This window comes from Medicago sativa, chromosome 6, assembly GCF_051527215.1.
Source record: "Medicago sativa cultivar Bolivia chromosome 6, Bolivia_mono, whole genome shotgun sequence".
Lineage (NCBI taxonomy): Eukaryota > Viridiplantae > Streptophyta > Magnoliopsida > Fabales > Fabaceae > Medicago > Medicago sativa.
Window position 1 is genome coordinate 82046846 of NC_140754.1, and position 15015 is coordinate 82061860.

At 30.0% G+C, this 15015-nt stretch overlaps 1 protein-coding gene and 1 pseudogene across 2 annotated transcripts in view; both read right to left on the minus strand.

The window, feature by feature from the left end:
• Window positions 1–1519, minus strand: part of LOC146917365 (methylecgonone reductase-like) — a 60878-nt pseudogene extending 59359 nt beyond the window's left edge. The window contains exon 1 of the transcript XR_015015581.1: window positions 1437–1519. The product of XR_015015581.1 is annotated as a methylecgonone reductase-like (transcript). The remainder of the gene's footprint in view (window positions 1–1436) is intronic.
• Window positions 1520–6022: 4503 nt separating this feature from the next.
• LOC146917367 (CASP-like protein 4D1) lies at window positions 6023–7711 on the minus strand. Its single transcript, XM_085717238.1, has 3 exons — window positions 7553–7711; window positions 6763–6898; window positions 6023–6271 (listed from the first exon to the last, which is right to left on the minus strand). Exons 1-3 carry the CDS (start codon window positions 7699–7701, stop codon window positions 6023–6025), a joined length of 534 nt encoding a protein of 177 aa, XP_085573364.1. The 5' UTR covers window positions 7702–7711.
• Window positions 7712–15015: the final 7304 nt, after the last annotated feature.

The following is a 15015-nucleotide window of genomic DNA, read 5'->3' on the forward strand; positions in this document are numbered from 1 at the left end:
TGAATTTTGCAAATAACATTGAAATAAGATGCAGAGAAAGATGCAATTGATCAGAGATAATTTCAAATGACTTGGAATGTAAGAAAAATATTTTGAATGACTTGAAATGCAAGAAAAGAAGAATTGAGCTAGTATTTTTAGGTCCAAAATTAGGGTATAACAAATGCATTAACATCATCTAAGGAATGATTTACATCAACATAATTATCATAAGGCATCATAATATCACTCATGCAACATCACTACTAATCTCAATCACCTGGACAGACTTCTGGAGCTTCTGAAAGTATCCTAAACAGCTCTCTTTCTTACTTCTAAGGTCAACTCATGTCTACACGTGCGAAAGGATCGCATCGGAACAATTTTGGGCAACTAACAGTCTAACTCGCAGTGGCGAGTAACCTTGCTCGCAGTGGCGAGCAAAGCATGCATTTCTGGGGTCCCTAAGTCCTTGCTCGCAATGGCGAGCTATTCTGCTCGCAATGGCGAGCTTACAGGTCACTCGCAGTTGCGAGTTGCATTGCTCGCAGTGGCGAGCTCTGGGTCCTGGCTCGCAGATGCGAGTGTTCTTGCTCGCAGTTGCGAGCGATGAATGTCAGTACGGCCAGAAACCTAAAATTTACAACTTTTCACCTATCTTCAAGATTCTTTCATCCAAATAGCATCTAATTATCATCTTAGACAATATCTAAGGTCTGTACACTAATTTTGCATCAATCTAACATCTTTTCATGGTTCAATCATCAAATTCGGTCTTAAACCTAATTTTCAATTCTCACCAAGACTCAACCTAATCATGCTAAATTCATTCTACAGAATTATACTCTTAATAATATTGAAAATTAGTCTCACCCTTACCTGGTAATTGCAGAAATCGCAGCCCTCACTCTCTTGTTCTCCTCTTCTGACTTTTCTCCCTTTTTCTCCAAAAACGTACGTACTGTTCTTCTAACTTATGTCTGTCTATTTATCTCTCCTTTTTACTCTTCTCACTACTAAATTACTCATCTCACAACATAGCCCAAATTCTAATATTTTTGTTTTCTTTATCATATCTTATTTTATTTAATAATAAAATAAGTCATAACAACTTCACAACAACATATACCCCACATAATTCATTTATAAATCATATAAACCACTCAACTTCATGAATCATAAAATTCACACATATCAATCATGAAAATCACTTAAATCATATATATAAATATATTTTTAAATAATCAAATAATTAAGACGGGCGTTACATCCGACACACAACTTATTCACCTTAAAAAGGGTGAATTCTAGCCGCAAGACTAGTTGAAAAAAAAAAAAAACTAACTAACCAACTACTCAACTACCATCAACAACTACATTTCTTCACATGAGTTAATAAAAGACTAATGCAATTTGAAATGTAGAAGAAAGAATTGAGAAGAAAGATAGTAGGATACCAGAAGTCAACGACCTTGCAGGAACTCAGCAGCACCCAGAACCTGTTTCGATTGAGTACTGAACTACTTTTGGATTGGCTTATCACAATTTCATAAGCTGCTATTGCTATATTTTAATAAGCTCTCACAACATTGTACTAAAAAAAATAAAAAAATAAGCTCTCACAATAGGTTTTTTTTTTTATTTGTGAAGGACTCTCACTGTAGGCTTCACTGTAGACTTATCAGTTGGCTTAACACAAGCTTTCCAAATTTACTCTTTGCCGACAATCCTTCATTTCCCATACTCACAATCATAGTTTTAAAACTCAGATCGATGATCGACTCGGTAAGGGTATTGGGTCACTGGATCAATGGTCGAACCACTGGGTCATTGATCGAACCGCATGAAAGAATCGGATTAAATCGCTTGACTCGATTGTGTCACTCGGTTTTTATAATGAAAGTCTTGTATTACATTATATGATTCTGTTCTCTAAAAAATATTATTACACTTATAAAAAGTAACTAAAAAAATATTATTACACTTATAAAAAGTAACATAATTTCACAAGTATATTTTTTAAATTTAATCCATTGACTATGATACAATTACCAATCATACAAAAAATAATTTTAAGCATAAAACTGATTTTCATAAAAATAAATTACGCTATTTTTATTCTTTACAAAAAAAAAATATGCTATTAATTACAACAATATTTATAAGCAAGTGTATTTTTTTGTGTTAAAAATATTTGGATATAATTTAAAATATAATTTTGCAATATTCTGTTCAGCTAAAATTATGAAAAAAGATAATTGAAACATTAAATTATAAGTTTTTTTTCCTTTCAAATGCTTTATTAAAAAAAAAATGTAAGTTGTAGTAAACTTTTACAATTGAAATTAATATAACAAATAAAAAGTGAATCAATCTCACAAATGAGTGCATGGCCTGTTGGTATTTCATTGTACATTTCCTGCTTGCTTGCTGGTTCGATTCCTTGCTTGGCCAAAACTCGATTTTCTTTTTTAAATATAACATACCCTTGTTTCTTGTAAAAAAAAAGAGTGTTGACCCGGCCGGTTCGAGAAGACCCATCGAGTCACCGGTTTATTCCGGTTCTGGCCGAATGGTACCGGTTCGTAGCGAGTCAATAGCATAACCGATCCAATAAGTGAACCGGACCGGCTTACCCACCGGTTCACGGTCGGTCCGGTCCGAGTTTTAAAACTATGCTCACAATTATATTATTTTTTTAATAACACACGTTTTTTTTTTGACAGATAATAACACACTTTTTTTAATAAATATTTTTGCCATGTTTATCTCATGTTTAAATAGTTTTTTTTCTTAAGTCATTATTTTTAGATGATAATTATTTTTTTTGGCTATATGAGAAAACGGGAAAAATAAAAACAGAAAAAGAGGCTATTGGCCGCGATGATAAGCAACACCCATATTATCCGCTGTCAACAACAAACGAAGTTCAGCTGGAGGATCAAACACAATCAATATATTACTCGTAGACCTTGTTCCAAGCTTTGCTAAAAAGTCATCACACATATTACCCTTTCTTAGAGTGTGACATAAATTAAAAGTCAAATCCTTAGCCATGTACTTTCTGATAATAGCTATCTCATTTCCATAATGGTGAGTGGAAACATCTGCATGTTGGACAAGCTGGATAGTATTCATGAAATCAGTGTAACAAATAATGTCTTTCAGACATTCCTCCCAACATATTTAAATCCCATGCATTAATGCCAAAATTTCGACATGCCAATATTTGAAAACCACACATGAATTGTCCATCTGAGTCTCTAACTAAGCCACCAAATTGTGCCATCCTGGGCTGGTTTGAGCACTACCACCATCCATATTATGAATATATGATCTAAAATGACCTCTATGCCAAGAAATAAGATGAAGCTAAATACTAGTAGTCTCCTTATGCATAATGTTGAAAGCTTGAGTAACATCTTAAATATGACATATAATACTTGAATTTCAACAATAAAAAGCACCTAAATTAAATAGCAAATAATGTATTATATACGAATTATTGATACAATTGAAAACAAATAACGGTTTTCATGTTCATATGGCAAAAAATAAATTAAAAGCAAGATGAAGATCAAAATACATGAAAATTCATCTAACAAATCTATTATTAGCTCTACTTCAATTGATTTGTTGTTGACAAAATAATATCATCACCCAAAAATGCTTTTGGTTTTCGTTCGATTGAATGCGGAAAGAACTGAAACCATAACCATGGCAAGGAATGCAACAGAAAGAACACAGAAGCAACAATTCCACCAACATACTAACAATTCCACCAACTTAATAGTTTATACCTCAAAATTTTCTTAACTTTCGGGAAGAAAAACATATAGTTTTCAAACTTTTAGATAATTATAGATTGTCACAAGTTATAACTAAATTGACTATAATAATATTTGAATTTAGAAGAAACATTGAATCATCCGGCTTTTAAAATAGAACTCAATATTTTTATTCATTCAAAGAGGAATTAAAACAAAAAATAATTCAAAATAAAGATTCACTCAATTGTGTCTTAAATGCAAAATAAGCTGGTAACAATAATCTAAAATTGGTTAAAAGATAAATAAATCAATATTTATCGACTTTATCCATTTTAAATTGATATATGTTTCAACACTATTGGACATCAATATTAGTTTATAGTACCTTTTTTTTTTATTTTCCCTTGTCTTTTGATGTATTTTTCGAATGAGCACTATTTTATTTTTTCTTACTTCAGTTTTTCTTTATTTGTACACTTTTATGAATTTATCGTTTAAGGGATCATTTCTAACCTAAACACTTATAAGCTTGACTGTGCAAATATAATACAAAATGTTGGATTTTCGAACAATTCATCTAATAGTCAAAATCTTAGTGTCTTAACAAGATCATATATTTACATAATGTGATCATAATTTTTCCGTTGCCTAATAATTTTAATGATATAATCACTCTATAATGAGAGTTTTCTTTCTCTTTATTGCTTTAAAAGCACCTTAATTTAAGCAATGAAAATATTACAAAAATTTGTCAACTTAAATAATAACTCTTATACTTCTTGAATATTTCGCTTTATGATCATACTATCTATGAGATTTGGTGTCAACTCACTTTATAAACTTGATTCTCATATTAGATACCGAATTTATAAAAGAGTGTGAATTTAACAATCCTTATATTAAGTCTAGATGATAGGATTTTAGCAAGTGAACTAAAATTTATCAAAGTAATAATTTAAAAATCATATCCATAGGGATTGTTTCAATTTCTATTCGACAAAGTCATTAATATTAAGGAAATATTAAAATAAAGGGTTGCACATGGAAAATAGTCGATTTTAACAATTGTAAAGTAAATAGCAAAAAGTAAAGTAATTGGCTTAAAATTTCCAATGAAAGATGACGAGGTCTTTCGAATCCTTTGTCTCTCGCTGTTTGGTAAACTGCACCATACTCAAAATGTAACGTTCATATTAAACTGCACCATCCTATTAAATTGATTTTAACAATTGTAACGTTCATATTAAATTTCCTGAGCTTCTTTGCTGCAAAATGTGTCTTCTAGATCCATAAATAATTATGAACCCTTGCTCTGAAATGAAGTTTTTCTTATCTAGATCTCAATCTGGCACTTATAATTAGGTATTAGGAATTCCTTGATTGTAGTCTCTCTCTTCATTTGTGGGGAGAAGAGAGAATATGGTTATGTACGGTATATTGAAAACCACCGTTGTTATAGTGAGATGACCAATTAGAGTTTCCATTGTAAAAGTATTGTCCAAAATTACAAAAAAAAAAAAAAAAAATCAATTTTCAATACAACATTAAATAAAAATTTTCAATTATACTCTAATTAATACTACTTACATAATTTTCAATTCGGTATCCTCCGGTTTATCATAATTTTCAAATCAATATCCTCCGATTTATCTTTATGGTAAAGATTAATAAGCCAATGCAATGTATTGCAATGCTACTTTAGTAAACGTACTATTATCTCCCTATTTATACATATTTCTTAATGTATATAAATGGATCAACTACGTCAACTATTTAGAATGAGAGAATGGTTGTTGAGGATCCAAATCCATTCATGATAGAAGCGTTTAGCTGGAGTCGGGAAATAACAAGTGAATCCAATTGTCAATGTAAAACAGCAGAGATGGCAGTAGAGAGTATAGTTGCTGAGGATTCAAATCCCGTTCCCGTTAGAAAACCAAACTTTGTATTGGAGTTTGCATTAAAACGCAAAGAAACAATTAGTCTCCGTATCATTGAGTTTATTCATATTTGCATTGACAATATAATCTTAAATGAAATGCAATACTTGAATTCAATATTAAAAACACCTAAATAAAAACATAAATAAATTAATTATTTGATACGAATTTTGATCGATACAATTGAAATCAAATAATGTTTTGCATGTTTATATGGCCAAAATAAACAAATAAAAGCAAGATGAAGAACAAAAATACATGAAAATTTCATCTAACAAGTATTTATTAGTATCTCTACTTCAATTGATTTATTGTTCACAAAATAGTATATCATCACCCAAAAATGCCTTTTTTGTTTCGATTGAAGGAGGAAAGGACAGAAACCACAAACATGGCAAGGAATGCAACAAAAAGAACACTTGAAGCAACAATTCCACGAACATAAAACTTGTTGTTTGTGCTCCTCGTTGCATCTTCCTTTGAAACACCAGATGCGTCAAATATTTGGTCGAAGAACCTCTTAAATTCGATCGAAATTGCAAAACCCGCACCAATGGCTGTGGCCAAAAGCGCACTTATTACCTGCAATTTCAAACATTTTTCATTCAATTCACGTGTATATGTAATATACAGAAAACATGCTGCAAGTAGTAAAAGAAGAAAATGAATGTTTTACACGTGGAGTAAATACGAATATGCGATCAAGACCTCCAGCTCAAAATTTTAAGACATTAAGTATATGAGTTATCATTCGCGTATATATATATCATTTGTATTTGAACCAAGTAGTGAGCTAGTCAGTTCCCAAGTTGATGATTTTGTGATAAATTTTTTTATAATTTATTCTCATAATTTGCTATTTTCATCCTTTCGGTGTTAAATAATTTATAGGTTTCCATCATATTTACATAAATTATTTGTTACAAATAACTTTTTATTTCATAAAAATGATCATTAATTTATAAATTTAGAAAACAAAAATACTATTACACCGTAATTTACAAGTGTACCGTAGAAGTTTCTTATATATTAAGGTGATTGATATAATTGATAAATAATAAAAGGTCAGGAACCTTGTCTCCATAGAAGTCAAATTCTGGCAAGAATCCATTGCGTATCAATCTCTTCTGCTGAACAGCATAGTATATGGAAAATGGTAGCTGCACTATACAATATGCACCAGCAATTGCTGCTACAGCGACCACATACCTGCAATTTTGACATAATGTCATAAACATAGTACGTTAATTAATTAACTAGAAAAATTTTTGAATAGTATTTAATGTAATATTTAGTCAAATATACTGTCTAAGTAAAACACACGGTCTATAAATTTTTTTTTTTAAGGACGGTCTATAATTTTGAGACTAAATTAATAATGAAATTAAATATTTATTTTTTTTATCTCTAATTATGGTCAAAATCTCAACTTTTCAATGATTGAATGTAGTTATTATCATGAGACTACTATGGGAAGCACACGATCTGGATATTGTACATAAATGTACAACGGGAGAGGATCATCTCCGGTGAGAAACTCTTATGTTTTCTATGGTCATTAAATCTCATCATTAATTACATTCTCTCTTCTTTTTTAATATTAAAACATGTTATCTCACCTCTTTAATAGATGGTCAGGATCACACATGAGAAAAAAAATCACATGAGACAATCCCCTCCCACAAATGATTTGCACGCAAATCAAAATTGAGCAAAAAATATATTGAAAAAGGTTAAACGTATCTCAATTGATTGTACAAATTAAGGATCCCACTTGTGCGATAAAATAAGGTGTCGGGTGTCCCTTTTGCATGTTCATAATTCATTTCCCTCTTACCAATACTAGCTTGAATGCATTTTTACCTGAATGAAATGAAATCTTGAAATTTCATAGTTGTACCATCATCAAACTTGGCAGTGTTGGTAACAAGTAAGGCCACGGTTGTTACTGAGGCTGCAAGTGTGATTATCCTAAGCACAAGCATTGAGTTGATCACAGCTTTGGACACCATGTTTTCTTCAAAGATCTTTTTCCACTAATTAAGTTTCTTGATATTTTCTTGTGACCAAAAGAAACCCTTTTATAAACAAAATTAAGTTTCTCCGTCCTCAAACGTTAGCTCCAATGTCATTTGTCTTAATCTATAAACCGCGTTGTTTATATTCTTCTCATGAGACTGTTGATGATTATTAAGCTAATAGCTATGCTTATATAATGTTCAATTAAATATTAGTTGGAAGAAATAAAAAATTTTAATTAACATCTTTGAAGAGAAAAAAAAATTAATCAACCCTACTTAAAGGGAAAATTTTTGGGTAAAATAAATTGTTGAGAAAACTACTACATCCCTCCTTATATATAAGATTCACTTGAGTAAAATATGAAAATTAAGGTAGTTGATTTTGATATTAAATTTATTGACAATTATTTTTTTAAAAAGTTAACTTTTCATAAGATAGAATTATTTAAAATGTTTTCAGAAAAAGATTTAACATGATTAGAGAAATATTGGTAAAAAAAATAATAAATACAATTGAATATTTGAAAGAAGTCTTAAAAAAAGAAGAAAAAAAAACTTAAAGATAGCCATGTTTTAGGACAAATTAAAGGTACCATATGATTTTAAAAATTTGAAAGTAGGTTAATGAAAGTAATTATTTTTTCTTCTTTTTTCACACACTCAATGCATTTTAGTGTTATAGCAATGTTATCTACACTCTCTTTCTAACATTGAACTTCCTGAAAACTGTCGCATAATTTTGCATGATGGCAACTGCAGTATTGTGTATGAATTGAAATCGTTGCACAATCCAATGCAATGATGACATTCTTTGACCCATTTGTTGAAAAATTCAATGTAACCAAAGGAGAGAAATTTAAGAAACCTTAGAGGCTAAGGATTGAGGGTTCTTGGGTAAGATTTGAAGGGTCAAAATGTGAATCTTGAAGAACGAAAAGAGGAGGCGTTTGGAAAAGGGTTGGTACCTTTCAGAGAGAGATACTAATGGATAGGGAAACGCATGGGAATGAGAGCCTTGTGAGAAATTTGGTGAATCTTGAGAGATCAAAAAAGGAGATCCTTAAGAAATTAAAATGCTAAGGGATGGTTCCTTTTGGATTAAATTCTAAAGTTGGGAAACAATTTGTAAACACATTGGGTAGGTAAAATTTGTAGTCTCTTGGCCACGAAAAAAGTTTTGAAGAAAAGGTAGAAATTAGATGTGTTGTTTGTGGAGATCTTGTTGAAGCTAATTTCTTATAACTTTTTTGTATCTCTTTGTAAGAATCTCATTGATAGTGAAGTGTAGATATCTCTCTCGTCCAAACGTAGGTTGTTGTTGGGTCGAACTGTGTGAACAAATTCTTAGTATATTGTTCTCTACTCTCTACTCTCTTTATAATTGTAGTTCTTTAGTTTTGATTGCGGTTTTGCTTTACATTATCTAGATCAGTTTTTATTGCTTGCACCTGTTTTAAGTTATTGGTTATCATTAATGCTTACTCCATATTTAAGTTTATTTTATTTTTCTAAGTATGAGTTCAAAATTGAAAATTCAGAACAATCTCAAATGCACGTACTAAATCCAACCTAGTTTTTCATTTTGCTGTTGTGAGAACGAAGCGTCCAACATTGCACTTGTATTATGTTATGATAATTATAATAATAAGGACAAATTCTTCTCTAAAAAAAAATTAACTTTTCTTGTTTGATTTACTTCTTTCTAAGTCCTATGTTTGTTACATCTATTGGCACTAGTTTGCCTTTAATTTGATTATTTGTCGCTTGTAGGACTCTCCCAAAGACTTTGTAACCGACAATGGCCTAGTTTTACAACTTGAATTATTTAATTTTATCTGTCATGGCCGGTTTTGAGATCTGAGTAAAAAACACAGATAAAAGTTAGGGGAATGTTAACTTGTGCCTCAAGGCACAAGTTAATGAAACAAATATAGAAACAACTCACTGAAATGTGTCATTACATTTAATCTTTAGTTTTTTAATGAGTTGAATGCACAAAATTTTATGAAATATTTCTTCTTTTAGGTTTCTTAACATGTGCCCTAAGGGCACAAGTTAACACTATCCTAGAAGTTTATATGTACTCGTAGAATACATGTTAATGAATCCAAAGTAGAGTTATTGTTTTAAAAGACGTACAAACAGCTTTTTATTCATAAAAAATAAAGGATATTCATCTATTTAAGTTGATTGAGTACATCGATACAAGACAAATACAAAGTCGTTAAAAATAAAAAAAGACGAATTTGCGAACAAACTCACATCATCCATTTAAAAACATAAAACAGCAAAGTACAAATGCCTATAAATACGACTATATTCAAGTCACAGAATACTCATGTTTTCGAATCTGCAACATTGACAACACAAAAGTTATTGATTGAATATGCACTTGATCAAAGTTAATCTTTCAACCTGAATCAAATAAACACCCACTAAGATGAGAAATAAAAAACACACCCTACAAAGACGGGAAATCAAAATAAACAAAGTCATGTGAGACGACGAAATCACAAAAACAAACGAAAGAAAACTGAAAATATGTGAAAATCGCTTATTTAACTAAAAGAAAAACAATTTGGATGGGTAATTTCACGTCTGGATGGATAATTTCAGGTCAAAATTGACTTTAAATCATCTATCTATATGGTAGAACTAGAACATGGAAAAAAAAAAATGACGGCTGAAATTTGAGAAAGAGAAAAAAAACTTTTTAAAAGTTAACATTTTTTTATTAAGGCAAAATTATTACTTTTGTATTCTTTGCGTGTGACATTAGAGTATAAGTTGGCAAGTCTCAAAACCATATAATTTTTTTTACTTATTTAAAACTTGCATTGTTAGCTAGGTCCATACATAGATTCTTGACCGGGATTCAATATAATTTTTAGAAGAAACAAGTATCCAGCTGTTAATGGATTAAAATTAAATATTTGCTATAGTGTGGACCATTTCAATGAACAGATCAAGAGTTATACTGTTGTTGATCACAAAAGATGGCATTTCTTGTACGAAAATCACAATGTAACTTTTGGCACCATTTCAGTGTTTGTTACCGGTTGTCTAGGAAAGTTTGTATTTTTGGAGGATTAATTCAATCAGAAATGATATTTGTAATCATTATGGAACAACTTTTAAGATTTATATTATTTTTTTCTCATACATTTATTTTGTTTTTATTTTCTTCAATTGTTGCTTCTCTTTTTCAATCGTTTTTGTGTCAAAAGAAGATGAACGAAAAAGATTGTTTTAAAAAATTGTTACAAGACACTTATACAGGTATCACATTATTCTAATTCAATCTAAAGATAGTTGTTTCCTTGATCAAAGAGTCTCCCTCGTGAATAACCTTGTATATTATAGATGTTTTTTAACATGTTAAATGTAATCTTCGAGATGGAAGTTTAATGGTAAAAACTTGACTTTATAACTTTGAAAAAAAGTTCAAATATCATAATAGACAATTGTAAAATGACTATCATTATCGGTGTCATCAATAACTATTCACCTTTATTATTATTTTTATTTAAAAAACACCTTCAATGTTTCACATGATATATGAACTGATCCAATCGAGAGTTAGCTTCCGATCTTATCGGAATGTAACTCCCGGTGGGCTGTAAGTGTTCTCATAGAGTTGGAAAAAGTAGAAATGGCATGGTTTGTGGCTTGACATATTTTGACAGTTTTGGCAAAAATAACAGAGCTGAAAATGGGGGATCGAATGTTGTTGAGTTCCTAAAGGCACATCTTGTGCTTTACTAGTCCCTCATTATTGTATATTTTAGTTTATATATTATCTTTTGGCTTATTAAAAAAAGTTATGTTTTTTTTATTAACTTGATGATTTAAGTTTTGTTTGACAAATCTAATATCCAAATTATACATATAGCATCAAACTTTAAAAGAAATGTTAGTTGAAAATCCAAAATAGGAAAACATATATAGTCGTTATTTATTTTTCTCATTTAGTTAAGTTCTGTTTTAAGTATTGTTTGACAAGCCTAATATCCAAAATATATATACATGCTGAAGATAGAAAGAGAAAATAAAGCATATAGTAAGTGTAAATTTTAAAAGTTATGTTTATGTGATAGTTATTTTCAAACATGTTTGTGAAATAGGTTTATATTTGTGACAATTTGATAAGTTTTCATTTGACGTTGATGTGAAAATTAAAACCATGAAGAAGGGAAAAAAATTATGAAGAAGGAGAATGAAAGTTGAAGAGATGAGAACTTCACTGTCTTTTACAATTACATTAGCACCGAAACTTGTTCATCAGCGTGTCTTGGAAAGTTGTTATGAGCGGGAGGAGCTTCTACTACGTTGTTTCTAATGTTCATTTTCAGTTGTAGTGATATAAAATGAGCTTCTACTTATATCTGCAACTGAATGAAAGTTCTAAGGAAAAGTTCCACCTTTTTTCCATTCATGTTATATCAGAAAAGTCATAGAACTTTCATTTTGTTGATCATAGAAGTAGAAGCTCATTTTAAATTCAACTGAAAATAAACATTAGAAACAACGTAGTACAAGCTCCTACCGCTCATAACAACTTTCCAAGACACGCTGATGAACAAGTTTCGGTTCTTAATGCAAATGTAAAAGACAATGAAGTTCTTGGCTCTTCAACTTTCATTCACCTTCTTCATAATTTTTTTTTCCTTCTTCTCGGGAAATGATTCGCAACTTTGAATGGTTTTAATTTTCACATCAACGTATAATGAAAACTTATCAAATTGTCACATAAACCTACTTCACAAACATGTTTGAAAATAACTATTACATAAACATAGCTTATGAAATTTACACCAACAATGCATGTTTTATTTTCTCTTTCCATCTTCAGCATGTATATTTTGGATATTAGGTTTGTCAAACAAAACTTAAAACAAAACTTAACTAAACGAGAAAAATAAATAACCACTATATATGTTTTCCTATTTTGGATTTTCAACCAACATTTTTTTAAAGTTTGATGCTATATGTATAATTTGGATATTAGGCTTGTCAAACAAAACTTAAATCATTAAGTTAATAAAAAAACAGAACTTAACTAAATGAGAAAAATAAATAATGACTATATATGTTTCCCTATTTTGCATTTATTCGATATACTTAGCATTATTTTTCACAATGCTAAATATTATTGTGAAAAATAATACTAGATTGATTTTAACATTATCTAAAAAAAAATTATACTCAATCTGAAATATTTTAGTATCAATCTAAAATATTAAGGTACTCAATCAAATTAATTTGGTACTCAATCGGAAACATTTTGGTACTCCATCTTTAAAATATTATAGTACTCAATGTGAAATATTTTTGTACTCAATCTAACATGTGTGTTACTTGTCTCCCAAGTTTCTAATGGATTAGTTGTGAATTCTCCCAAAGAATTCTATTGAAAATATTAGAATAGTTTTTGACTTAATCTTATCACCAAAGCATTAAAGATAGCATGATCAATTTGATTTATCTAAAAAAAAGATAGCATGATCAATATTTGGATAAGGACATATTTCTCTCACATCGAAAAAATATGCCCTTATTATAAGGGCCTTATACTAATAATGACCAGGGTATATTTAATTTCATCTTAAGAAAAAAAAAACCACATTTTAAGACACACATATATTTCAGCACAAAAAAGAAGGAAAAAAAAAACATTCTGACCTCTGACTTTTTCAATATATCGAAAGAGAATATACTCTTACGGTCATTCTTAATTCTGAAGGATCAATATACCATGAAAGAGACTATGATCTTGAAAATACTATTTATTCTAAAGGGACATAAATTGTCAAAAAGAATATGCTCTCAGATTAAATAATATGAATTAAAAAAATAAATAAAAGGGAAACGTGGCTGGAAAATGCATCAAGCATAAAGAAAGGTAAGAGCGAAAGAATTCTTTGATGTGCGGAATGAACTATGTGAGCTCTCAATTTACAGGGAGAATTCACAACTAATTCATGAGTAACTTGGGGGACAAATAGCCGGCATATTAGATCGACTACAAAAATATTTCAGATTGAGGACTAAAATATTTTTAAAATTGAGTATCATCATATTTCCGATTTAATACTGAAATATTTTAGATAGAGTATAAAAATATTTTTAGATATATTATTAGATAGAGTACAATAATATTTCAAATTGGCGACTAAAATTTTTAAAGATTAAGTACCAAAATATTTTCGACTAAATACAAAAAACACTAAAATTATTAGATGCATCAGTTAGTAGGGATAATGCATAAAGTATGTAAGGTTCGTGGTTCGAACTCTGGCCACTACAAAATAATACCACATTTTAATTAATTAATTAATTAATAACAATATGTGATATGAATTAAAAAAACAATATGATCGAATTAAAAATGACTAAGAAATCATATGCATGCACGTTGTTTTATAATTAGCTTTATATATTGAGAAATGCAACACACATTTTTTGGTTACACATTATAAATCATTTGAAGGCCCAGAACCGCATTTTTATTATTTTAGCAAATTTATTATTTTCTGTTTTATTTCAATTTGTTATTTTTCGATCCATTAGAGTTTGTTATTTCCCTAGTATTTAAACAGAACTTTCGTAGCCTAAGAGGCGGTTTTTCAGTCAATAAGATTATCAAGAACTTTTATCAATTCTGGTAGATTTCAGAAACTCTTATTTGACAGGTTCGTTGCTTGCAACTTGTCAGTTTATCTCTTAGGATTAAAGCTTGCTAATCCTTGTTTTCGTTCTGCGTCAATTAGTTCACCTAATCTTATATGAACAACCTTGTTCAATGCCTTCTTCACCTAATACTACTTGTGTATTTCTATATAGGACTCCCCCTAAATATGAAAAACCCCTCTCACTTTCTCTTAAGCTATGAAGCACGGATACAGATACCAGACACAACACGGACACTAACACGCCGACACCGCTAATAATTTGAGAAAACTACATAATTCAGTATAATTATAAATGTCGGTATCGGACACGACACATGTTCGACACCGAAACACGCCTAATCTAAGGAGTGTCCATGCTTCATAGCGCAATCACCATATTGATTAACTCGATCACAGTTACCATTTGAGTTGCATTACTCTCTATGTAAGCATTGATAACAAATAATTGGACAATGACCCAATTACAAACACTGTATCATTCACTAACTTCGTATGTCTGTCTATTAAATAATTTTAAGTAACACGCAAGAGCAATATTTTTTCATGTTTGTATCTATCCTTATAAGTAGTACGGATAAAGAAACACCTAACTAGATATGGATAATCTCTCTTC

Excerpts from the sequence above, each read along its gene's own strand:
- LOC146917367 (XM_085717238.1), bottom strand. The coding sequence starts at position 7,701 with ATGGTGTCCAAAGCTGTGATCAACTCAATGCTTGTGCTTAGGATAATC. Across the intron at positions 6,899-7,552 it reads CAAGATTTCATTTCATTCAG|GTATGTGGTCGCTGTAGCAG; the intron begins GTAAAAATGCAT and ends TCAAAATTGCAG. Across the intron at positions 6,272-6,762 it reads TTGACTTCTATGGAGACAAG|GTAATAAGTGCGCTTTTGGC; the intron begins GTTCCTGACCTT and ends TTGAAATTGCAG.